Source organism: Tauraco erythrolophus, chromosome 4 (assembly GCF_009769465.1).
Source record: "Tauraco erythrolophus isolate bTauEry1 chromosome 4, bTauEry1.pri, whole genome shotgun sequence".
NCBI lineage: Eukaryota > Metazoa > Chordata > Aves > Musophagiformes > Musophagidae > Tauraco > Tauraco erythrolophus.
Window position 1 is genome coordinate 69071913 of NC_141468.1, and position 26532 is coordinate 69098444.

General features: G+C 36.1%; 1 protein-coding gene across 1 annotated transcript in view; it reads right to left on the reverse strand.

Annotated features, from left to right (window-relative positions):
• DNM1L (dynamin 1L) overlaps positions 1-26532 on the reverse strand; it is a 39184-nt gene that overhangs the window by 3698 nt on the left and 8954 nt on the right. Inside the window, 17 exon segments of the mRNA XM_086611191.1 lie at positions 1875-1984; positions 2459-2626; positions 4894-4971; positions 6162-6218; positions 7781-7873; positions 8851-8940; positions 9049-9204; positions 10584-10704; positions 10895-11101; positions 11403-11466; positions 11469-11533; positions 12167-12287; positions 14231-14393; positions 15193-15279; positions 15855-15926; positions 16884-16930; positions 24148-24295. Of these exon segments, the coding sequence (XP_086467317.1) occupies positions 1875-1984; positions 2459-2626; positions 4894-4971; positions 6162-6218; positions 7781-7873; positions 8851-8940; positions 9049-9204; positions 10584-10704; positions 10895-11101; positions 11403-11466; positions 11469-11533; positions 12167-12287; positions 14231-14393; positions 15193-15279; positions 15855-15926; positions 16884-16930; positions 24148-24295 (1847 nt within the window).

Genomic DNA, 26532 nt, shown 5'->3' on the forward strand with positions numbered 1-26532 from the left:
CAATCTTAATGTGTGAATGAGAAAGGGAGGAGGTGAAGAAAGAATTCATATATCCGATCTTAGCAGATGAACTGAAAACAGGATCACTGTTCAAACACTGGGCCACATTATCTCTGATATCAGAGAGCATAACGTGAGAGCAATTTAAAACTGCAAATGGAGTTTAAGTGCAAAGAATGTATTTGTCTGAAATGGAGGCAGGCAGCAACCAATGAGAAGCAAGAACAATCCATCAGAAAGACACTACAGAATCCATTGAGCAACATTTTTCAGCTCTATGTTAGGCTAAAACACCTGAAAGAAACCACTGTCTTAGCTCTGATTTCCATGTTGCTAATCTTCCCGAAAAAAATTCCCAGTATTGAATCTAGCTGAACCTGATTTTCTTTGGGCATTAGGATATGTATAGTAGTACTTCTGAAAGAGCCGGGGGAAATATTTACATGAGTATTGACGAAATCAAATCATCATACTAACACAGTATCCAAATCTGGGGATATAAACACGGGATCAAAAAGTGAATTAGTGCACCTCAGGTTATTTCACCAGAGTGACAGTAACTGACAATAAAAATACCAACAGTTGTTCCCAACTGAGAAATAAAACGTTAGTTTAGACAACCTTGTTAGTGTAATTCTTAGCAGCGGTATGTTGCAACTAGAGTGGACTAGGAGTTCACATATAAGAAGTACTGACTCATGAGGTAGTGACCACATCACTCTTCTCATGTGCCCATAGCCCTCGACTGAAATAAAAATAATTTGCACAGGCAGATCAAGAGTTTTTGCTCATTATCAGAGTGCTGCAATTGTCTCTGCACAATTAACTTGACAAGCACCATGCAAGTCTAAACAGCCAGATCCAAGATCAACCCAGATCCATCAACACATCTAAGCTTTCAGAATCATACTCCCAAGTAATTCTATTTACATCCTCCTTTCAAGCCAATATATTGCACGTTCTGCCAAAAGAAGAGTTTAAAAAAGAAGTCTAAAGTATTTTGAAAGTCACCTGACTCAGAGTGAATGCAACTCAAAACTCATGTTCAAAGTTGTGTGGGTACAGATACCATCCAAACCATCCAAGTAAGAGCCTGAATTAGTTCTGCAAGTGTGATATGGGATGCACTTGAGTACCACCTATGAGTGGTATCAAAACATTTCTGAATTAGGTGATGATGTCCTAATACATCAAATTTGTAAGCATTTAATTTTTTTTCCTTATGTATGCATATTTACTGCAAAGAACATGAAGGGATTGTTTAGAGTACGCAAGGAGGTAACACTACTAGTACTAACACTGCAGGAAAATTAAGGTAAACAAAGTATTTCTCTGCCATGAAATACTAAAAATTATACTAATTATATTAAATTATATTAATTAATTATATTATATTATATATTTCCCATATATATACACACATACACACATTACTTTTATACTGCTTCCATCTTTATATAGAAAACAGCCACAGTAGTTCTTATTTGACCTTCCCGTTCGAAGTAAGAGGATGGCAAAGCTAAGTTCTGTCAGGGCTACACAGTACCTAGAGTTTATTCCAGTTACTTGCTACAAATCATCCATCTGAATTGCAGTAACCTCCAGAAAAGCAGGCATCAAAATAATGAATTAAACCTTTTACTTAATATAATACAGAACTCAAACCATTAGAGAAAACAAGTGCTTCTTCAGGTTTCTTATTTCTGTGAAGGGTCAAGTTTTACTGCTGCTGCCCCTTCCAAAAAAAAAAACCCACTATATTTTCTCTGTGCTTACAAACATAAGAACATGATAAGACAACAAGATAGCATATATGACTGTTAAGATATTACAACATTTGTATGGCTTAAACATTTCTAGAAGTTGTGATTTACCTGTCCTGAATGTTCTTCCTGACAATAAGGAAGTACGATTTAATAAGACGTTCAATCACTTCACAATCGCGTTGCTCACGGGCAGAAAGTTTGCGTGCAACAGGTACAGGCTATGTAAAAAAATAAAAACCTCAGTTTACCAATTCTGCTCATTTGCATAAGTAAATAAAACTCAGACTGTGGAGTTTAAAATAAACTATTGCTCTTTGAGTCTGATAGTTTGATAGGTGTAAACTGTCTTGCAATAAACCTCTAATTCTTCAGAAATAAAACCAGACATATGTCAAAATCCAGATCTGTGAAACAAAGGTCAGAGGGTACCACTACTAAATATTTTCATTTTTTTTTAAAAAAAACTCACTAAAGTTATCCCAAATCACAGGCTGAAACTGGAAGGGGAGAAAGATGAAGGACTGGGGAAGGAGGAAAGCAGAAGAGACTGGCTAGAGCTCCCTGTCCTTACAATAGTAAATATTTACAAAGATATTATATATTAGTAGAAAAAGTTACAAGATCTGGAATTCACATATTTTCTTTCCTGAACATGAACTACAAAGAGGAGGTATTTGTCTTTCATGACTCACCACATCTAGTAGGTTTACAGCATGTCCTTTTTGAGGACTAGCAGGTAGGGCTGCAGCTGGCTTCGATTTTTCCTCTGCTGATACCTCTTCTGCTTTTGAGGATTTCAGCATTCCTCTCCAGTTGCCTGTTCCAGGCTCCTGAGACGTATCTCCCACTCCAGGAGCAGCCTGCACAAACAGCACAATGAAGAAACATTGGGAAGTTAGAACTTGGGCACTGCAAAGCACTGTCTGATCAAACCTACTATTACCAAGCCATAGCTAAGAGATTTTCATATGTATATTCCTTTCATTCTATTCTTCACATTCCCCACCTCTGTCCTCCCTTTGCTCCGTACAGCTGACACAAAGTACCAGTAAAACAAAAGCTTTTAAAACTCGTATTCTTCCTAATAATGGTAGGAAAATGCCTTACAGAGAAGCTCTCCAGCATTTTAAGGGTCTATAAATCACTTTTGAAATATGGAATGGTCTTCCTAATTCATTTGGCTTTTACCACTTTTACTATACATCCTTGGAGCAATACAACCTATAGTATCAGGATCATTCTGAAAGTATGTTTGAAGACCATCACAGCTCTTGGAAGACTTCACTTTAAATTCTTTGGTATTTTATTTAAATATAAACTGAAGTTTCTTACAGCAACAGCTAAAAAATATGCACTTTTATGTTTCCCGGTACCAAAGCTACCAACGTATTTGTGCTGCCAGACCTCAATTTACAGTAGGTATTTTTCTGTACCAAATAGAAACAAAACAAAAATCTCCATCCTCTGGAAATGAAGATCAGAGCTTCTGGGAAGTTCCAGACAAAGAATCACTCACTGATCTCCTGAGAAAAAGACATAACACCCAACTCTAAAACATTAGGAATCACTGGACAAAAAACCCCATCAGTAGATGGTATCCACCACATGTTAAATTAGTATTGAAAAAAAAAAAAAAGACAGTTTATTGTGATGTGGAACAATGCTAATTTTAATTTTGTACCTTTCCATAAGCCTAGTATCCATCTAGTTACTACTGTGCTTCAAAATCTACTGTTGTTTGAAAAACATTCAAGGTCTTTCAAGGCTCTCAACTACTACTACTACTTATGTTTTGTTTCAGATACAGAAGGAAATAAGCTAAATTTACCTATTGTGTTTACAATTAAAACACCACAGGCTGATCTTGAGTCTAAAAAAAAAGAGTGAGAAACAAAGCACGGCAAATAGAATACCAACAGTTGCATACTAGGAGGACACCTAGTTAAACTGTGCGCACCAGAAAATTTAGTAAAATTGAACAACAGTTCAGAGGTGCTGTAAAAAATTGTAAAGAATTCAACCACTGCTAATAAAAGAGAACCACTGTTGAGGAAAGCTCCATTATATTGTTTCTGATTGCAAGACAGCTCTGCAAAATGGCAAAAATCCCCATGCCACTCTCACTCAGAATTACCGTGGAACCTGCTCTATCTCCAGAGTACCTTCAGAAACAAACCTGCATTCTTTTACAAGAGTGTTGAGTATGCCTCACCTAATAAAAGACAGGTTCTGTGGGAAACACAAATTAAACTTAATTTGGCAGCTTTCTGCAACTTCTTAAGTCAAAACCGTATCCTCACAGTAGCTCTTGATTTTTTTTTTTACATGTTTGCCGCATATCAGAACCTCTAAAACTCTGACGAAAATAACAGTTAAAATTCTACTACTGATTAGATTTTAACTACTTTGTTCAGGACAGAAATGGCAGCTTTGCACTAGAAGCTGCGTGTACATATGCGTTGAAGCAAAAATCCTGAGTCCTCTTGATACTCCTAATACACAAACTTGTGACTACTCACTTTTCTGACTCTAAGTGAAAGCAATTAGCAAAAAAGTCCTTACAGTAACAAGCCGTTATTTTAACATGAGAGACAGCACACCTAAAGCGTAAAAAAACCCACTGCAGAACACATTTCACAAATATAAGTAAACCAGGGATTGAACGATTATGTGAAACAACAAAAAGGAGGTTCTGTTTGAACAAAGCCTATAAAGATTCCCTGCAGGAAGCAGGAAACTCACATTTTTAGCTTATCTTCTGTCCTCCTTCTTTAACTGTCAACACATTAAAAACATGCAGTTTAACAACCATGCTGAACACTTTTGATTACAATACTGTTACACCAAACAATCCATTGACTACAGTTTGAGGCAAATTATGCTACATACTTGCACCACGATATCCTGCAAACAGGAGTTCCAACAGAAAGCAGGGATTTTGCCACCTAATGGCACATCTTTGTCTGTCACTGTACATGCTAAAATCAGTAATGCCGAGTAGTCTATACTCTGCAGGGCATACTGTGTCAGTGACAGAGCACTAAATACAAACTGCTTTCCATACCACCTTGCGGTGCACCACAACAGAACCGTGCATGCAGCGCTTATACGAAAAATCAAGACAGACCTTGCCATCAGCCTCTGCAGAAGCAGCAGTAACAGTCTCCTGGGAAGCAGGTGTCAATGCACCTGGAGCTTTAGTAGACTAAAAAAGGTAAAAAATGTAGGGAGGGGGGAAAAAAAAAAAATTTCAACTGAAGACCACCAAATCTACCTAGCAAGTTTCATACACTTTTACCTTCTAGCATCTTTAAAAATCCAGAAAAGAAAAGATTTTGAATTTGCAAGCAACACATATAGTAATATAAGCAGAACAGAAAAAAAAAAAAAAGCATTGCCAAGACAGTTAAGAGACTTTTGGCTTATCTGGCCTTCAATTTCATTTCAGCTTCTACAATGATGATATAAATACAGTCAAAAAGAAGGATCAAACAGCACTGCAGGCAATTTCTGGATAGCTGCCTTAAATTCCCAGTTCATCCATCAGCTGGCTTCTACTGATTAGAGGCAGTAATATTTAATGCATTCTGAGACTTTGTCTCACTTTTTAAGCTAACAAACTTAATGAACTAATTTCTACCAGCTGTACTAACTCCTGTTAAAATGTGTAAGGAGCTTACACTGTATTCTGTATATTTGGATTCTAAATACTTCACATAATATTAAATACTTAACTGTCTAAAATCCTAGCTGACTGTCAGACCATTCATGCCTACAGCAGGCAATGCTTTCCATGACACTTGGTTCTTCCACCCATGTACTTAATTGTCATTGAACTAAGCCCAAAACCTGGTAAAACTAAGCAAGCTCCAAAGACCAAATACATGACTGGATTATGAAGATCAACTGAAAATGTCGCTTCCACCATCTTCTCTCAAAGACAGACAGCAATAAATTGCAGTTTTAAGAGTGACTTAAAAAAAAAACAACAACCAAGTCACTATGTTGGCACACTGAGTATTTTAAATCACTTGTTTATCTTTTGAAGTTAGTGTGTCTCAGCCATAAATTTAAGCATGCAAGTTCTGACTCCAGCTTTAACATCTGCAGGCACTTTAAGCTTTACCTCAGATGACATTCAATTAATAAGTGTAATATTAATGTAAACTTATAGGCAAGTCTTCAGAAATCCCAGACTTAAAACTTGCCAAAAATTGCATCTTTGGAAGAAGAAAATGACATTCTACTTTACCTTATGAAATTGAAAGAAAAAAGTCAATACCTGGAAGCTCCCAAGACTGTTACTAGGGCAGTATATTGAAGTTTCCAATACTTAGATTAGATCAAAGGAGAATGCATTAAACTTTAAATAAATAAAAATCAACATTTACCTACCTTGTCTCGTGGCACAGCAGAAGGCAATTCCCGGGCTAACCTGTTACGCCTTTGTTCCTTTAAAAACAATCCAGCAAGACCTCAATTATGTATTACTCTGTATCAACACATACGCGAGATTTGTATTTTACAGATGACTTAGATTTTAGAGACAAACGCTAGTAATTTCATCTCATCCAGTGTCATGTAGTCATACTATGATTCTATGAAAACCTCAATTATTTGGATAAAACTACTTTAATTACCTGGTCAAAAGTAAATTCTCAATATAAAAACTTTTACAAAGCTTTTTGCAACACGCTTCATAATCAAAACCAGAACTTTTAAAAAACGAGATGAAAGCTACAGTTTGGCATGGCATAGAAACCCTACAGCCCTCATTAAGCTTTACATCTTCAAAGTAATCTAAAAGGATTTGATTCTGGGACCAGCAAGGTTAACTATGATTAGCCCAAAAAGGAAGAAGGAGGCAGCAGCATCTACTTTATGGCAAAACAGAATTTGAAACAAAGATCTCATTTTTCTTGAAATTAAGAATTGATTGTCCACTGAATAAGCATAAGATGTTTTACGTGCTTTGGTTCTTCAAAAATGTCAGCGTCCTGTTCAGGAAAACGTTGGGAAAGAACTAGTTTAAGTAATGCACGATAATACAATAATCTTGTATGTTTGACTTCACAAAATCCTAATTGCTGTACTCACAGCAGTTTGCACACACATTGTTTCTGAACTAGATTGAAGAGCAGTCTACCAATGCAAATTCAACTGCATAGCCAGTCAATACAAAATTTATGTATTGAAGAAAGTAAAAGTGCAGAACTAAAGAGCAGAAGTTGTAACACAGGCATTTAAAAAAAGAACACTACTATGAAAGAATGTGTTGGATCATCAGGGGAACACAAGAACAGTAGCGAGCTCTTAGCCAGATGGATGAAGGACTGCAACAAAATCAGACTGCAGGAAAGAACTGAACTGATCAGTTGTAGAACAACTGCTTCTATAGGATGATGACAGCAATGAGTATTATCAATCAAAGTTGGGCTTGAAAAACAGAAAGACTACTGAAATTGTAAAAGGCAATCTCTCCTATAAGAAGACTGATGGAAAAAACTGTCTTAGAGAGACTGAAGCGTGGTAACCCAGACATCCAAGAACAGTGCCGAAAGGAAACAGAAATTAGAATCTGAATAGAGGAAACGATACTCTTATTATGCTTTCATGAATGAGAGAAATATTACAGCTATTGATACATTCTGTCAGAGACAAAATACAGTTACTACAACATTAAAGAGTATTTCACAACTAGCTTTTAAAGTTTCTCTTCCAAAAATTTCATTTAATAGCCAGTACTCAATTAGGTGTCTGTCTTATTTTCCAGACAGAAATACAGTCAGAATTGTTTTCAGTAAAATATCAACCACTGTTCCTGAATGCAATATGCAAGATAAATCTAACAAAACAACAGATGAAAAGATATACACCATGTTTGTAATATATCACATTTTTATACTTCAAAATGTAGAACTGTGCTTCAATGAAAGAAATTGAAGCATTTGTTCTTTATTTAGCCTCTCACTTAAAGTAGTCCAAAGACTTTTTAACATAATGTATTTTCTTACCTCTATGTTGTTGTTCATTAAACCACAGGCATCAGCAAAGTCTGGATGTTTGGTATTGATATAAGCTAACTCAATGGCCACTAAATTATGAACCTGTAATGAAATGTCATTCACAGTTCAAAAATTCAGTGAGTAAATCTAATGCTCCTGTAGAGCAATGACCTACAATGCTAGAAAGTGTAATCTAACAGCAAAAGACCATTCCTACTGCCCCAAAGACATTAAAGTTCTGATCCGGAAGGCAAGGAGGGAATTATTCAGTCCTTGCCATACATTCAGTCCTTCAGCCCTTTTGGATATTGCATCAGTTTAGCTTGTTAGCTTCATCAAGCTAACCCCTTTCCACCAATAAATACACAAAAGTCAGCAATTCAATGAGTGTAAGCTATATAGCAATGCAGTGAGCCATATAGTCAACCTTCAGCCACAAGATACATACATCTGAAACAGTGAGAGATGCCTCACTATGGGGGACAGAACAATTTTTGCTTTTCACATCAAACATATGCAGAGTCAATAACTGAAACACTTTCTTTCCTGCCCAATAAGCAGCCCAAAGCAGACTTTTATATGAAAACATATTTACTCAAAGCTAGAAGTTGAATTTTAAGTTCTCACTAGCTAAAGGGCACCACAAGCAAAACCAACATTTTGTGTTGATTTCATCTCCAAAACACACAGAATAAGGAGTACAATTTAATTTTTATCATTGCATCCCAAACCCTACAGTAAACGCGCAGCTTCTGTTTCAGGGGAGGGAAATATGCCTGTATCAGAAAGGCTAGGAGATGTTAAATCCAAGTTTTAGTAAAATTCTTCTTGAGAAATTGAAACATAGGGGGCAATGAGCTGAAGAGGGTTCCCCCCACTCCTTTGTTTTTTATGTCTCTATCTTCTAACATAGTAGAAGTTTCAAATAGTGTTTCAATATCTAGCTATTTAACAAATATAAAAGCTAAAATTCCTTTAATAGTTTGGGTTCCTGAAATTACAGAGCAAACAGAAGCGTCAAGAAACACTCCAAAAACCACACACTTTTCCCAGCAAAATTATAGTAGATGAAAAATTACCATTTCATTTGTGACCGGAAGTCTTCTACGCAGAAGACAGGTTACTACTTCAACTATGGCATCATGCAATTTAGGAAACCTTAGTAATTCCTAAAAACAAAAGAAAAATTTACTGATAGGACTGCCAGAATTTTTCTGGAAAGTGAGGAGAAAAAAAAGCCCAATAATTACAAACATAATTCTGAAACGTGTTTTTACCTGTGTACTGTAATTACTACAATGCTGGATAATCCGTTGCATTTCTTCATGAACAAGTTCCACACAGCGCAAGCTAGGCTCTTCTAAACGTTTGATTTGCCTTTTTACCAGCAATTCAAATGAAACCTCAGGAACAAACAAGGCAGGACGGGGACCCTAGTTCAGAAGGAGGGCAAAAGCTGCTAAATTGTTCATTAAAACAGCATTCACTTCTAAGAAGCAGTATCTGATGAAGCCCAGAATAAAGCAGGTCATAGTGTTCGCATCCAAAAGAACATTCAGAACAGGTCTTAAGAGTGAAAATACGTTACAAGACCATTTAGTCTATAAAACTTTCACATTTGAAGAAATTCAGAAGTTACCTTTAAGACAAACTCTGTGTTAAATAATGATTAACCAGCATCCTTATGGAATCTTGAAGATTTCTACCTACTAATGTCACTCTAGCCTTACAACTATGAACAATTCTTTCCACATTTGTGGCTCCAAGTTTAAATTTATTAAAGACAAAGACATTCTCTCCTTAACTCGAAAGAGAAAAGTTAACATTATTTATTTGACAGTCCTGGGCATACAATTGTTACTGCAAGGTAGCTGGGTTTTCTGTTAAGTATAATCATAATACAGTGTCACTGATACACAGTGTTTGAGATAATTTCAGTTATGACCACACAGACGAATGCTTAGCTATGCATAGAACATTTTTTACCTGAAATTTCTTTTTTTTTAATTAAATGAGCTTTAGAAAGATGTGATACACCACATGAAAACAAGACATCTCTCCTGTTACTAAATGCTGTTTTAGATTTTACATTTACAGAAGGATAAGAGCATGCACACAGATCACTGGCGCAGAGTACCTAACGCACTCCAAGTTCAAGTAATTACTGACCATACAGAAACCCGTCTGTCTCTCCACAACCAACAGAACACAGTACAAAAGCAGACTTCTATGTCTGACACCCAAAGTCAAGCTCTAAGAAGTGAACATTTTATATACTGCAAAATTCAAAAGTGAACTTACTCTGTTAATTCTTCGCCACACCAATTCCTATATTCACAAGAAACCCAATCTGTCATGTAAACACTGAACTACTGAAGAGTTGTGTCCTTTATACAGAATAAAAATATCTGAACATGTCCTAGCCCATACATCTCAGCATGAGTCTTCACAACTAACAGAAGAGCTTAATGCAAAACACACACAGAGGCAGGCTTCCATCACCATGTCTGTAACATATAATAGCTTCAGTATAGGGTTGCCAAAGCTGGGCCTGAGATTTATTTCAGCCTGTAAATAACAGTAATGAGATGGAAGCATTCACCTTAAACTCACTCCATATTGGATAACGACTGCAAATTTGGATAAGGTATTTTTTCACTTAAAACACCAAAAGCAGGATTCAGCCTCTTCATATTAACTCATTCAGCTGAGATCATTAATTCACAGGACTGAAAGCGCACAAATTTGTTGAAACTTTATCTTTGAATCCAATATATAGTAACAACACTTAGAAATACAGAACACCACTCACAGTAGCGTTTCTAATGGCAGTCAGAATATCAATTGTGTTAAGGCCACCCAGGGGGTCAACAGATTCCAAAGTTCTTCCAAAGGTCTCATGAAAAATGTAACAGATCCTGGCTCCACCACATCTGAAAGAACACAGTAACAGCTGGAGTAGCAAACAAGAAAAAAGCTCTCATTGCAAACATTTTGTACTTGCATTCAAACACTTTTGAGTATGATATGCACTAGTAGTACTGTTGCCAATGAAAGCCAGTAAGAGCCACTGGGTCCATCTAATGGCCCAGTCAATATGCTAGAAAACCATTTGGTACTTACAGCTCCGAAGTCTCTATGTATTTTGCTGTTCCTTCAATAGTATTACAATATTCTGTGGCAAATTTGGTAATAAGTTGCAATAAAGTGGCACTTTTGTCCTCAACAGGTTCCCCGTAGCTATTTAGTAGAGACTGGTACTGAGCAGCTAAAACATTGATTCTGGTTTTCAGTTCTGGCAAGCAATCCCTGATGTGATGCATCAGTAGTCTAAAAATAGAAAACAGTCCCTTCATTAGAAAGGAAGAAAAGTTCTAGCTCTATCATTTTCATCAAAACAGAGAAGAGACAGAAAATAATCACCAAAAGAAAACATTTATTCAGGAAAATTACAGTAAATTCAGAAACTGAATTCAGAACCAAACAGTTTTCCTTAATGCATCACTGTACAGCAGCTAAAGACAAAGGAATGTGTAAACATTTATTTTTACCGTATTTCTAACACACCGATTCATATCTTAAGGTACCTTTAAAAGCACACATTTATTTTATTTTACATAATATGCACTACCTGTTCAGTGTTCTAGCAAGATACTTGGTTCCATTTCGATTTGCTAGGGAAGGGTACTTTTTTGAAGAAAACCATATTCATCACGAATGGAATCAGCTACACTCTTCTTATTATTAATATCCAACTGACTCCTAAAGGTAAAAGGCAGAGTTACACATGAGTTAACAGATGAAAAGTAAAAATAATTTACACTTCTGTTTTTCTGGACAGCACGTCTGAACAGCTAGTTTTTGCTTTACACACATAACTCATCTTCCTTACGCAATAAAGGGTTTTATTTTTTGTTTCACGCAGCACAGTCAACAAATCAGTATGGGTAGCAGCTATACGCAGTTTAAGCAACATTTTATCAAAATTGTATGATATTTGACCTAGCTAATGCAAAAATACAAAGTGAACAGTACTATAGCCATATGTAGTTAACACTAATACATACAACAAGATCTGCACTGGATCAGTGTTTATGTGAACAGCTGACCAGAAGCATCTCTCAAGCTAAAAAAACAATAGCTGAAAGAAGTGACACTACAGTTTTTCTCCTAAAAGAAATGTCCCTTCTCCTTCTTAAATTAACAGTTGGTTGAGTGGAAGAAGAACAGACAAGCTTTTGGAAAGTGAGCAACAAGCTTCTCACTTGCTTATTCAGCAGTTCATTTCAACATCAAGTCACCTTATTCTTCAAATCACATTGATGGTTAAAAAGCCAAAAGCATGACTTCGTATTAACACAGTTTTACGAATAACATCAACATGCCCAGACAGACCTGTTCACTACTCCAATGATGCCCAGTTTGACTGGAATCACCCTTCCCATAAGCACATCCATAGCATCAGTGCCAGCATCCATGAGATCCAGCTTTGTGATAACAGCAAGCGTCCTTCGACCTACCAAAACAAAAACTCACTCACAGGGATGTTTCGTCTTGATCAGGGTAGCCAAAACTCATCATTCGATAAATTCCTCATATAGCTGCATAAAGTTTAATACTGCAAACCAGCAAAGACTAGCTCAAGAAGACGTGGTGTTACTCTATCTGGAGCCCCTTATTAACAGGAGTGTAAGTATCTGGCAGATACTGCTCCCCACACAGATCTGGTTGAAGAAAAAGGTTTAAGCGTCATGCAGTTTGAAATCAGTCATCACTGATTATAACAAAATTTTTGCATGCTACATGATGTTAGAGGCATTACTAAGCATTTGTAGAGACGACTAAGTAAGGCAGGCAGAGGACTCACAAATTTGAGTGGACTGAACATATTTCTAGCATATATGTAGGACCAGAGGTAATGGCAATCTGTTTGGAACTATATTTGAAATACTACTACCCACTGGATAAGCTGCTACAGGAGGCAACAGGCCCACTTCCAGCATCGTGCATCAAGTACTAGCTGAAAGCCCCAAGAGACTCAATAGCTTGAAATCCACCCACTGAAGAAGCATTAGGAGACTTAGTTTTGCTAACGAAACAGATTTTTATTGAATATGTGACTGAATGTTTTTCTGATTAAAACTAAACTTCATATAAACTTCATATTCCTCACCATGGAGGAAAACGAAACCTAAATTCATGAAATAGGTAAATATTGCACATCTAAACAGGGAGGCTAACATGCACTGGATTTACCTGGGACCTTAATGTTTCCTGAGCTCTTGAGTGTGAAGAAAAAAAGTGGCAAGAATTTTTTCCTTAAAATATAACACGCTTTACAAGTCTAAAAATAAACCAGTACCTCAGCAAAATCAGTAGGTTCTTGGGTCCTGAAGCTTTCAGATGAATGCAAGTCAGAGTCTACATACTTTAGTACTTCAATTTCTCATTACATACCATTACTCCTACAGAACATGCAACATGAGCTGGCACTCCAGCTTTAAGATATAGAATTTTGGAAACTGATCCAAAAAATTACAGCTCATCATTTTTACAAAGGTAAATTAAAAGGAAAGCATCTGCTGCCTTGAACCAGGACAATCTGACTAAGACGACTGCCAGAAAAAGAGGTTCTCCCTCAAGGTTACGTGGCTGTGGGACTCAGAAAGGCTTAACCAGACAGGCCAAAGCAGACTTGGGAGTTTGAAAACAAGCAAGAAGTGTTATGCTCTATGGGAAGAAAAAATTGAGGGTAAATCATACATACCAACACCAAATTTTAGCGTAATTTCAGTATACCTATGTTTAAAGTATACTTTTCCATATTCTTTCAAATTACACAGTGCCATTTATTAGTCAACGGTACCGAGAGCACTTTCTACACACAAGAAGCAGGTACCCAGTAGCTCCAGATCTGTTCAAAGTCATTAGGTAAATATAAAACGATAATCCTCTTTTCAGATTAAATCAAATCAGTCAGTTCTGTCACAGACACAGTGCACCAAAATGGATACTGACAGTATATATTTTTATTCTTACTAGAAGTCACTACACTAACAGCTAGACAGTCAGTTCCCAGCTGCAGGACGGCAGATTTTCTCTACTAAAAGAAACAACATTGGACAATAAAGCATGGAGTCATCCTATCAGACCACTGTGAACTCTAAAAACCTCAAAACTCCCAACATTCTGTAATGCTATTTTGCTGCTCTGGAAACAGAAGTGGCTCCTATGACTACTAAAATAGTTATCTGGCCTGTTCGTAACCTTGTTAGGTATTACTTCATCACAGAATTCTCCGAGTTGCAGAGACTGCAGCGGGAAGTCTTTATGCAAATAATAATTGTATTTTCTAGGAAATGCAGTGACATTTGATCTTCTTAGGACTTTTTGCCCAAACGACTTCAGTATTATTTTAGGATTTAATTTAAAGTTAAGCAAGTTTTTCTTGCTGCTTACCATCTGGATCCACCTCCCGCGCAATTTTAAGTGCTTCTGAAGTGGCCATGTCTGTGTTAGCAGCTGTGACTGCTAGAATAATTGAATTTGGGTTGCTGATGAATTGAAGGATTAGCTCTCTTATTTGAAGTTCAATGTCCTTAGGCTGATCACCAACAGGCACCTAGAGAAAAAACAACACAGAACTGTTCAAAATTGTATATTTATGTCTGTGTGAGATGACTCATTCAAAGTTCATACCCTAGACCACGGTATAAGAAAGTTTTCCAGCTCTTTCCTTCCCCCTTCACAAAAAAACGTGAAAGAAAAGGAAGATCTTGAAAGGTATAAAAGTCAAAAACACTCTTACAGAAATAAGAATCAATGAAAATTATTTGATGCTGCTGTCAAGAAGACTCGGTATCCAAGAACCACCTGCACAACTGGCAGAATGAGGTATGTATGTGTGCATAGGCGGGGACAGAAGTCATCTTGTCATCTTCATGCCATAGAAAATTATTCAGTATAAAACCTGAACAAATAGGACCTGAACATTTCTTCTAGTATATCCTCACTAACAACTTCTTACACAAAATATGCATACCAATTTCCGAAGAAGCAATAGGGAAAACCTTTTCAAACTTGTCAACTACCCATCTATCTGCAGATACATTTCTGAAACTTCAAGTGCTACCTCTTCTATTAAAAAGAACATGCAGCCCACACAACGCTTCCAATCCTCCGGCTGTACACAGAAAGAGTGAGAGCATAAGTAGATCTGCCTCTCACAACAGTGAAAAGCGCCAGAAACCCAAATCTTACACCAGAAGATACTGACATGTCCAATTTATATAACCAACTACTTAACCTGAGGAAAGCTCTTTATCTAACAATACAGAGTAATGCCAAAGAGTGAACACACACTTCTTGTTTCAAAAAACATTGTTCACAGTAAGCCAGAAGAGGAGCATTCTGCATCTTACCTTTGTCATTCCAGGTAGATCCACAAGAGTCAGATTTACAACATTAGATGAAAAAATCTTAAGATGAATAGGTTCAGGACTGATCCCCTAGAAATATATTAAGAATAAAACTTAATCACTATACTGGATTATTTAAATGCACCCTTTAGAAAGCCAAAAGCTGTAGTTTTCATACTAGAAAAAACATTCTTGCATCATACACCTTAAAACTACTTTGTGAGGAAAAAAAGCCAGCCACATCTGTCAACCAATTCCTTTGTCTTTGGTAGGAGCCCTGTTTTCCCCCTCAATATAATGCATAAAAGCTTTTATATTTCAGTAATCATATAGATATGCAAGAATAGAATATATATTTTATAATTACATATAAAGCCATGTATGTGGAAAAATGGAAACAAGTTTAACTCAAAAGTTTATTTTTGCACTATTATTATGGAAGCTTTGAAGAAAAGCAACAGCAACAGCATTTCTCTGCATTTTCTTTTAGCTGAAGTCATTTATCTCACAAACACGGTGAAAAAAATCTCAAGACAGCAAGCAACATTACTGTGTTCATTAGAATAGTTCAATGCTTTTCACTTCTAGATGCCAAAACTGTTTAAGAAAGGTTTAAGCAGCAAGAGAATCTATAGCAAGACAAAGATAGACAATGCAACATTTACCTTATTATTTCCTGAAATCCTCTCTGTTTCATTTTCTATTTCCTGACGAATTTCATCAAAATCTGTATAGATCTGAAGTATGGAAGAAAAAATTGTTTAAAAAAAAAAAAAATCAAAGACAGCATACACTTACCTAATCACAACATAATGCTCTCTTCTCCAAGAGACAGTGAAAAACTCTGTAACTAAGTATACAGAAGATGAGAAAAAAATAAGAATGACTATTAGCCCTTAAGCTAATACTAAGAGCCATAATCAGTGCTAAAAATTAAATACCAAGATTCCAATTTCTGTAATCTGTTGATTAATACTGTGAGATGGCAGTTATTATCACTTATTACGCCATCGATGTTAGACAAGGTATAAAATAGCATTCACCTAAAGAGAATTTTAAACACTTAATTCCATTTCTTATCTAGTTGCAATTCTTTGAAGTTAATAAACAACATGTAGTGTGAATCCCTTCCCATCTCGAAGGAGCCAAAAAACAAGGACAGAGTTTCGTTTCAAAATTTTTCCGCTCTTGTCAAATCTGTTCTCCTTCCACCAATCCAAAATAACTTAGCACAGAGTTACCCTTGCACAGGTTCCCTCTGCATTCCTCTCTAGATTTCCTTCAATTTCTAGCACTGCCTAGAAGGTAAGGAAATAAGTTTAAAATAATAAACACTGAAATAATTAATCTGCCAACAAAAAGATGACTGTGTTCAAGCGAAAAATTAAGCTTTGACTCTCTTATTGAAGTCCTAGGTCATCTCAGTTTCTGCTTCTCCACCCTGATGAGCATTAGACTCTTCCTTTTCACAGCTTTCCAATAGATCTCTGAGGTAACCAATTCTTCAGTGGACTGAAATGACTTCTGATTATATACTTGTTTTTCTTTGCAATTTCCATTCTAATTTCGCCAATGAACAAAAAAGAAAAATCCACAAAATAACACAAAAAGAATTAAGATAACTCAGCAGAATAAACGATCCACATAACAGACAACCATTGATAAGCTTTCTGTCTTGAGTTTAAAAGACATACCTTATTTTTGGTGTGAAGAAATTTACCCCACTCTTCAGCATCTATCTCTGAAAGCAAACAATTGATACATCAGGAAGAGGAAGCAGATGTTTCAATGACATTTTTCCAATAACCTGTTTGCTGAAAACCACAATGTGATTTTTTTTTAAGCAGCAAAAGAAAAATTAGCCTATCTACTTAGATGTTAAATAGCTCAGTACAAATAAATTTATGATTCTGCTTATGATTCTGCTCATTTAAACACTGCATGTCATTACTCTCTTTAATTTGTCTCTTACACAAGGTCCACCTTCTTAATTGGGACTGAGCCAACCAGCTATTCTACCATTTTTCAGAAATTAAATACCAGCTTGCAACAGAAAAGATTAGCAATAGCTTAAAAAATCTGAAAAAAATACCAGCTTTTAGCATTTTTTCTTTTACCATGCAAGTGAGATCAAATTACAGCTGAAAGAAAAAGTTAGAAAACCCTGTAGAACCAAAATCAAGCAAACAGAAAATATGTAAGAATTCTGCATAACAATGAAGTCTTAGGAGAACATGTCTCTTCCCAAATCTGTCAAGGACCAAACATCTTAACTCTCCTCAGTCACCACCGATGTCTGGAATTACTTGGGGGCTATTCAAGAGCAGTCCCAGAAACAGCAAAGGAGGTTTTTGTCAATTCCTTCTCCGTAGAACAGGCAGCAGTTTGAGTGACACTGCAAGATACTCACACTTCCACAACTAGGTTTCCAAGCACTAGTGATTAAGTTTCATTTCCAATTTTTAGTATGTGGTCATTTCCCCTCTGCTCCTGGACATTGCAATGTGCTTTAGAAAAACAGTCTACAAGAAATCCGGCCATTTGGCAAACACGCTGCTCACCTACAATCACGTCATCTTTAAAAACATTTTTTTCAACTCATGTTGAATTTCAAGATACTGATCAATAGAGATTTTTAAAGGATTTGGGAATTAAAAGTGCAGGAAACTCTATGAAGTAGCAATGGCACAGAAAAAAAAAAAGCAAAAAATCATCTCATTCTAATGCAACAAGGTCAGAAAACTAAAAAAAAGAAACCAGATCACAAGACGCAGCAAAATAATCAACACAGTAGCTAAAGTGTAAAAGTAAAAGTGTAATCAACAATAAAGTGGCATGAAACGTATGTGATTAGTGTATATAAGCATGCATGTTATGCAAGGGAGAAAAAGCAACTGGATAAAGGCAACCTTTAGAAAGGTGTCTTGGATTTTTCCATGTAGCAGGGTCTGCAGTTAAAGAGAAACAGCATTGAATGATGTTTACAATTTTTAATGATATTTAATATAGCATTTTATTAACTTTCTGTAGCAGATAGTATTAGAAAGATCACAAATGCATGCAGACAGATGTGCATGCTATTCTATTGATGAGAACGTGAAACATTAACAATATGCACAGAAATAGGATCTTAACTAAACACTGATAAATGATGCATATTAATCACATTCTATACAACAAAGTATACTTGATGATGACTTTATCATTGCTGTTCATCTAATTCCAACAACTCACGATATTTTGATCTGAACACAGAAAACAGCACCATCAGGTTCCACAAAGCTGAATTTCTTTGGCAAAATATGGCTCTCATCAGGTACTCATGGCAAGAACGAGTGAGGAAACATTTTTAATGTCACTGCAAGTAATATTATCGTATGGGAAAGAAATCTGAAGTTTGCATCAATCCCTCTAATGGTCAATTAAAAAAACAATTATAGCAGTTCTGAGACAGATTTAAGAAGAGACAACATTAGCTATCACCCTTCTCAACTTTCAATTTTCTCAAAATACTTAGGGAAATCCCAATATAAAGACACTTTTTATTGAAGGGTTGATGAGTTTACACTCTCTATTTTTATGTTATACCAATACAGCATCATGGAAGGGCAAGAATCAAAACAAACTGGTGAAGATGTTTTTTGCACATGCCTGTTTGGCACAAAATATAAGCAGCACAGCAACAATCAATTCATCAGTTTGGAAAGCCTAGTACATGTGGGAGTTATTTTAATGTCTTGCTCAAGTGAATAAGTCAAAGGTTAATCATCAGTGGAAATACACTGATTTAGATGGGCTAGATTCATAAAGGAAAAACAATTTAAGACCAAACTACTTTTATCCTTACTGTTCTGCAGGCACACAAGCTTTGAAGAAACCACTGTTAGGAGGCAGATTTTGTTTGTCTTGGTTGGTAAACAGGCAAAATTACACACCAGTCTCCAAAATAAGTGCAAAATGATTGGGCTTATTAATTCCAGGCTACTAAACAGGTTTTGTTTATTTATAGTTCAGAGGAAATAAAGCAAAATGCACATGCAGGAAGAAACTATAGTATCTTCAAGGTGGTATTGCTCATCCCCTCTTAAAAATTGCATCTAAGACAGTAAAGACAGGAATAAAGCCGGAAAGAAAAAGATACAACAAGATGCTGCCACCATCACATTTGAAAGACATGGACCAAGCACTCTCTTGGTATGTCCCTCCTAGGGAGATGATGTCCTCCTAGGACAAACTGGTTTAGTCTTAAATTACTGGTTTTGTGGTGGCATAGGCATTTGCAGCTAGGTACTAAGCTTAGTTCTACATATAAAGAAGTATTTTGGTTTAGTATAATCTATTAACTTTTTAAAATACGTGTTAAAAAAGATGCATTCTAGTCAGAGGCATTGCATTTTAACTTGATAACGTGTATGAATCAAAGGAGAATGAACATTTTTTAAGCTTTAACAAGTCCCAAGTTTTAGCTGCTATATATAACACAAGAGAAGACTGAAGCCACAATAAACGGCTTAGTCTTAACCTCAGCCTTGGTGCAAACAAAAAATAAAAGAAGAAGAAAGTTAAGGAATAAGTGTAGTCTCCTGAGATGTACCAAAAAATCTCATTTAGTCCGAGTAAAAATTTTCAGAAATTTACTTTTATACAGAAGGGAAACTCTTCCCCCACTCTTCTGAGGAAGTCTATATTGACACCCCTTTAATATTTAAGAAAAAACTTCCCAACAGCTCTAATGTAATGCAAAGGAGTTTTTAGGAAAGGAGGAAGAATTTGCATTACTCAAAATGCAAGGATGCTCAAGGCAAGGAGAAAATATTTTAATTAGTCTACATTCTACAGCCCAATGTTCTGGTTTACATGTAGAATTTTTTTTTTATTCAGGAGTTTCACTGGTAAATCAGTCTTCCCTCAGTCATGTTACTTTCTGCAAGCTTTCCAGGCAAAACTTTCAGTTGAATTAACCACCTGATTGCATTCAGGATACAACGCTAGATAAAAGTGTGCAGAAGTGACATTTTGGTCATTATAAAGTTAAGTATTACAGATTATAAGAAATTATTAAAACAGCAGCTATGAAGAACAAACAGATGCTGCCTTTCAAAAAAAAAAAAAAAGTGTCTCCTGAATAAAGCAACAGCCTGTTTGCTTTTCTGAGCGAGACCTGAAAACTTTAATTAATATACTGGAAAACTAGACATGATTATGGCATTTTTCTCACGACTGCCCTCCACCAAATTGTTACTTGTTATCTCCTATTCTGCAATGCTGCTTTAAGAAGCTCAAATACAGTACAGGGCTAACTGACTTCGGTTATTCATGTATCTCTTCTCTCTTCCTAAAGTAGGAGAAACATTTTTCATACACAACAAGAGCACAAAGAAGCTGCTCAGAGTCATAAAAGGCTACCACTATAGAGGATTTCTTGCAAAATGGCAATGAGAACCTTCGAAATACTAAAACGGACAAAAAGCAGTGAAGCATGAAAAACCTCACCTGTTTCCTAGCTTTCTAGTTACCATATCTTCGCAGCTCTTGGACCCAGCAGACTACCATCTGAACTCTCTTTTTTCCCCCCATCACCTCATCCTTTCCTATCATTCCTTCTCTAAATAAATAAAAAAAAAAAATCCAACTTATGAAAAAAACGTGCTCATCTCCCAATCCCTTCTGTATGTTGTACCATTTCTTCCATCCTTGACGCAAACTAAATGGCAAGTTCTTTTGAGTGAAAGCTCTTTTTCTCTTGTGCTTCTACAAAGCTAAGTACAATGAAGCAGTCAACACTCTTTGGGAGCTAGAGGTAAGGGATTCGAAGGTAATTCTCTTCGAAGTAGAGAGCAACAAGCTGACAAAAGTGTTGATTTAGCAAGTAACTGATCTGTAATAATTATTCCTATGTTCCATATCAATTCTATCTGTTCAGAATTTAAATAATGTTTGGCTTCCTATCTTGGCCAAAAAGAAGAATCTATAAACATTTACTAACTCACCATTCATATGTTCCCTCCTTTTTTCCATTTCCTAACAAATGGATAAGCTACCAGAATGGGTCTTAGCTACAAGATCAAATTAATAATTCACGAGGCCCAGTTCTCTCGCAAACGCTGCTTCTCTTGCAATTTGATAAGAGAACACCACAGTGTGGTATCACCACACCAAACACACCATACGTGCTGAATCACTACAAGCTAACAATAAACAGCAAAAGCATAATGAGAACATTTCCTGCACACCAAACCACACACGTCTCTGTAGAATATATGTACCAATCTGAAATATCATGTAAGGAAAACACAGCACTTCATATTATGGGAAATTCATCTCTCTGCTATTTTTTTACTAACTTGATTTATTGCAGTGACCACTGCTACAAAGGTATCACATAGCTCATCAGAGGAACAGCACAGACAATCTGTAATGTCTCATGTCAGAAAATCAGGAGTTCAAATGTCTGGCTGCAATTCCTTCTCAACAATCTTTCCCAAAGTGCTCCCAAGAATCAGATAAAAAAAAAAAAATCAGAAAAAAAAAAAAGCACAACAAAACTCAAACCCAAAAAGCCCCCAAACCAACCAACCACTAAATTGATATGAATTGATATTCTTTGACAGCTCACGTGCACCAGATGTCAAAATTAAGCTATTGCAGAGACATAATTTCCTCCTTCATAGTCATAAAGACAAGGCAATTGTCCATGCTTAGATGAACACCACAGCAATCTCAAGTGCTTTGTGTTAAAAACAGGGAAGCTTTCTGGATGCAAATGCTCAGCCTGTAAGAACCACAGAGGAGTACGACTTTTAAATGGATGTATTTATATGTAATACTAGTACATGTCTAGAGTAAGCATTAGGATGAGTAAAGGTGACAAATCACAAACAGGCAGTTGCATAAACGTGCCTGTGCACACAGGGAGTTCATCACCAGCACTTTCAGAAAGCAGCGTGCCGAGATTGATATTCTCTTGTCCAATATTCGATTGGTAAAGAAGAAACCTCTCATCTGGAGAAAATCCTTTTCTGCAAGACTATGGATAGGTTTCCTTCTGGGAAATCCCAAACACACATTCAACCCTCACCTCAAAACAAACAAAAATTGGACCCATAATAGTATAATGACGTATTACAATGTCAGACAGCAGAGCCAGGATAAGAGGTTGCCATCTTTTTTCTTTCCAAGCTACTTGGTCCCATCTTCTTGGATGTAACACCACAATCTGTACATATGCTAAACTAGATCAGTGACAAAACCATTTAGACCACCATTTGGCTGAATTTTGGAGGAAGGGAGGCATTTCAAATCCAACTGGTAAGTCACAAAGGTTTGTCTGTTCTTACCAAACAAGCCCACATCTCTCGAGCATCAAGAAGAGATTCTAACATGTACGTCTTACATAATAATTGTTTTTCCCCGAAGATCTAAATGGGTCTTATAAAGATCAATTTAGCCCAACATCCTTATGCAATAATAACATTATCCCATTTTAAATTTAAAGTATGAATCCCCAGATCAAATGCAACCTACAACAGAACGGCTCTGCCTTGATCAGAATACTCTCATTACAAAACCATCTTTTATACCTGCAAAGTTGTAGGATAAAATACGATTTTGTTCTGCTCTGCGACTCAGAATCAAAGCATTCCGAAAAGTACTAGAAACCATAGACTGCACAATGCAAGTAACATAAAACCACATTTAAAGAGATTAAATGTGCCATTTCTAAAAGGTTGCCCAGAGGCTCTCTGAATTCTCTACCTACCCTTGGAGACTCAACTGGATAAAGCCCTGAGCAACCCAGTCTTGAGTTCAAAGTTGGCCTCTTTTTTGAGGAGGTTGGACTAGAGACCTCCTGAGATCATTTCCAAGCTGAATTATCCTACAATCTTTCACAATCCAACACACTCTGGATTGCACGTTAAAAGCTCTTAATTGTTATGAACCCGAATTGTGTTCTCTGCTTGCGGCAATACAGAAAACTGGAGCGTAAACCTTTTAAACTGCATGGTATTAGTAAATGTTCTTCAAAAACCAAAGGCTGTAAATATTACATGAAAACAAATACTTTAAAAAACTTCTGATACCTTGACCTACTACTGCTAGAAATAAATTCCAGAACATCTGAACACAATAAGAATTAACAATTATAGCCCCAAGTTTATCACGCCATCAAAGCCTGTGTACTTTTTACTGTTTACATGAAAAAGTTACGATTTATCTTAGGATCAGAAGGTGGATATGCCCCTGTTGCTCTTCCATGAGATCAAGGGCACTAGCTAGCATAGAAGCAGTATTTAAACTCCCAAGGGACAACTGAGATTACCTTCTTGATCTGCTAAGGATAATATAGAAACACTACAAAAGACACAAGCTTCAAACTAGACAGCTTCAGAACATTTAAAGTGTTGCTCTTCATGCACTTGGCATCTCTCAGTGCAGCCCTGTAAGGTATCATCTGTAAGCTACAGAACATGCCCATTAAATTCTGTTTGCATCTACCACAAGTTTGTTTTAATTACTCCTTCTTCCACTCTATTCAGAACATATCTATTTCCTGACCTCCTTCTAAAAAGTCACATATTCATCATCTTAAGGAAAATCCTTATTTATACAGTAAAAGAGAAGGGGAAGAAAAACACACAAGAAAAATCCATGTTCTCTATACAATCACTATCATAACTGTAATGCTTTCTTTGGCCTGCTTTTCTCAAAAGCATTTTCTAAGAACAATAGGAGAGCTTAAAAAACATTAAGATATTTTGAATATCCAAAAGATTTTAACTTCATGACATTAGCTAAATAGACAGAACAGATGTGACAACAGCTGTGTTTTCTTCTAAAATAAATTTTTAAAAGCATAGCCAAGTTTTAAGATTACAACAACCGATTTTTCAGTCAGATGAACAAGAAAGATTAAAAGTCTTTCCCACTAGGCAAAAGACACTCTTGGATCACACTTACCATTTTCATCTCCAGATGTCTTCCGACCATCCTCTGGGGAAACATGCACCAGTTGCAGAATAAGGGGTCTCCGGGTGACAACTCCAGTACCTCGTGGGAGCAGATCCCTCCCCACAAGACTTTCCAACACAGAACTCTTTCCACTGCTCTGAAAATTGGAATAGAGCTACATGATTTTCTTGAACATCAAAACGCTGTAATATTTTAGGTTTAGCTTGCTTTCATCACTCCTGAAAACCATGTTCTGCTCTGTCCACTGCTATACAGTGACTGAAGGAGGATGTGGTAGACTCACTGAACCCAACGTAGTGGTATCATACTGCATAGACACTAAAGGACACAGGTCTGCTATAAACCAGTAACCGTTTAAACCTGCTTGGGACACTTAAAAGCCACATAGATGTATTTTTTCTCTTAAGGCTGAAATAAACATGTAATAGGTTTCAGAAAAATTAATATCTTATTTAACATCTTCTACTTCAAATATTAATCTATCCAGAAACATTTTTGGAAAAGAAGAAATTACTGCTCTTTATAACGCTCAGAAGGAAATTTTGTGTCTTCTACCACGTCATTTTCTAACATCTTGCAGTAACACTTCACTCTGTAGACTACGGAATTTAACCTTCTGTTAGTTACAGGTCACACTATACCTGGACCTGTAAACAGGACCACTATACAAGAAGATATTAAGTATGTATACTTGAGTACATCAAACTATTACAATCTTATATTTCTTTCAGTTTGTTGTTTTTTTTTTAAATGTATTATATCAGCTTTATAAGTGCAGATATTGTTTTATACCCTAAATATGTAAACATTGTGTTCTACTATCTCTTCAACTCTGTGTGTGTGTGTACATAGACATAAATTATTTACTACTGAATTGACTGCAAGTATCTGTCTACAAAATAACAAACTGCAGTAAGTTTTGAAATACTTAAAGGCTGTGAAATTACAAATTTGCTTTGAGAGTCTACATTTAAAATGTTCTCCTGTAGCACTTTTTTTATAAAATGCAGAATTAGGCTACACAGTCAAATAAGCAGCTGAGAACACATATGTTTTAAGACTGATTCAAGACTACTACCATGTTAAAACTAAAAGTAAACAATAGAACCAGATACATCAATGTAATACTTTCAAAGTCTGACTGATAAGATTTAGTCTTTTTAATGGAACTGTATTAAAATCTTCCCGTTTTCTCCAGCTGGAAAGTCAATGTAAGCATACCATGAGAAAACCTGCATCACTGCATCAGCTAGGAAAAAAATAAACAGCCTGGAATCACTGCCTCAGCTAGGCAATCTTTCTATAATAATGTTACTATCAAACAAAACAACAACAACAAAAAAAAGACCAAAACAAAACAAAAAAAAGACCAAAACAAAACAAAAAAAGATCCACACCAAAACAAACAACACAAAAAAATCCAAAACAAAAAAACGCACCCAACAGATGCATCTGACAACTAGAACATGCATTACTGCTACACAACCTCAATTCAGCTCATCAGTTCTGAAAGAACAGATTCAAGACTTCAAGTAAATAATAAAAAGAGTACATAACCCAGCATAACACGAAATAAAAGCAGTGTTGAACCTTTTAAACATCATACCTTTAGTGACATCTTAGGTGATTTTTCTAAAAATGAAAATTATATCAGTAGAGATCAAGCAACACAGCACTATGAGACAGCTCATTTCCACTAGTGTAGTGAAACAAGACAGGAACATACTACAAGAGAGCATTTTAACCTGTTAAAACAGGACTTTAATGCAGAAACACAAAGTAAATATTAAAATACACGGTCAAGCTTCAAGAAAGCTTGACAAAAAATGAAAGCCTTCTTTTCTTCTAACACTTTACTTTCCAGTTACGCTTTATGGCACAGAAAAATGCTGCTTTATCAAATGTCATTAGTCTCAATAGATGAATAACAAACCAATGCAGATTGTGTGTATTTTTTAAAAGTTAACCTAAATCAAATTTGACAGCAGTGAGGTCAACTGTCTAGAAAAAGGAGCGAGAAGCAGAGGGTCACAGTTAACAGAAAGATAGCCTTATTACAATTTTTTGCTTCAAAAGACTCCCCTAGAAAGTAATTAACAATTTTCTTCTTCAACTGACCTTCTCCAATCAACTCTGGGCACATTCCATGCAAAGAGTTCATGACAAGACATGGGGCACTGAAATCTTACCAAAGAGTAACTGAAGGACAATCTGGCCAAAGCATGAACTAGTTCTGGAAGCCTGCCTGAGAGAGCTGCTGTTAGATCACAATTCTAAAGAATTACTAGTATTACAGAACACGAAAAAACACAAATTTCAGACTGACAAGCAACAAACCACTTCTTAACAAACTTCATAATTTAAAACAAGTGG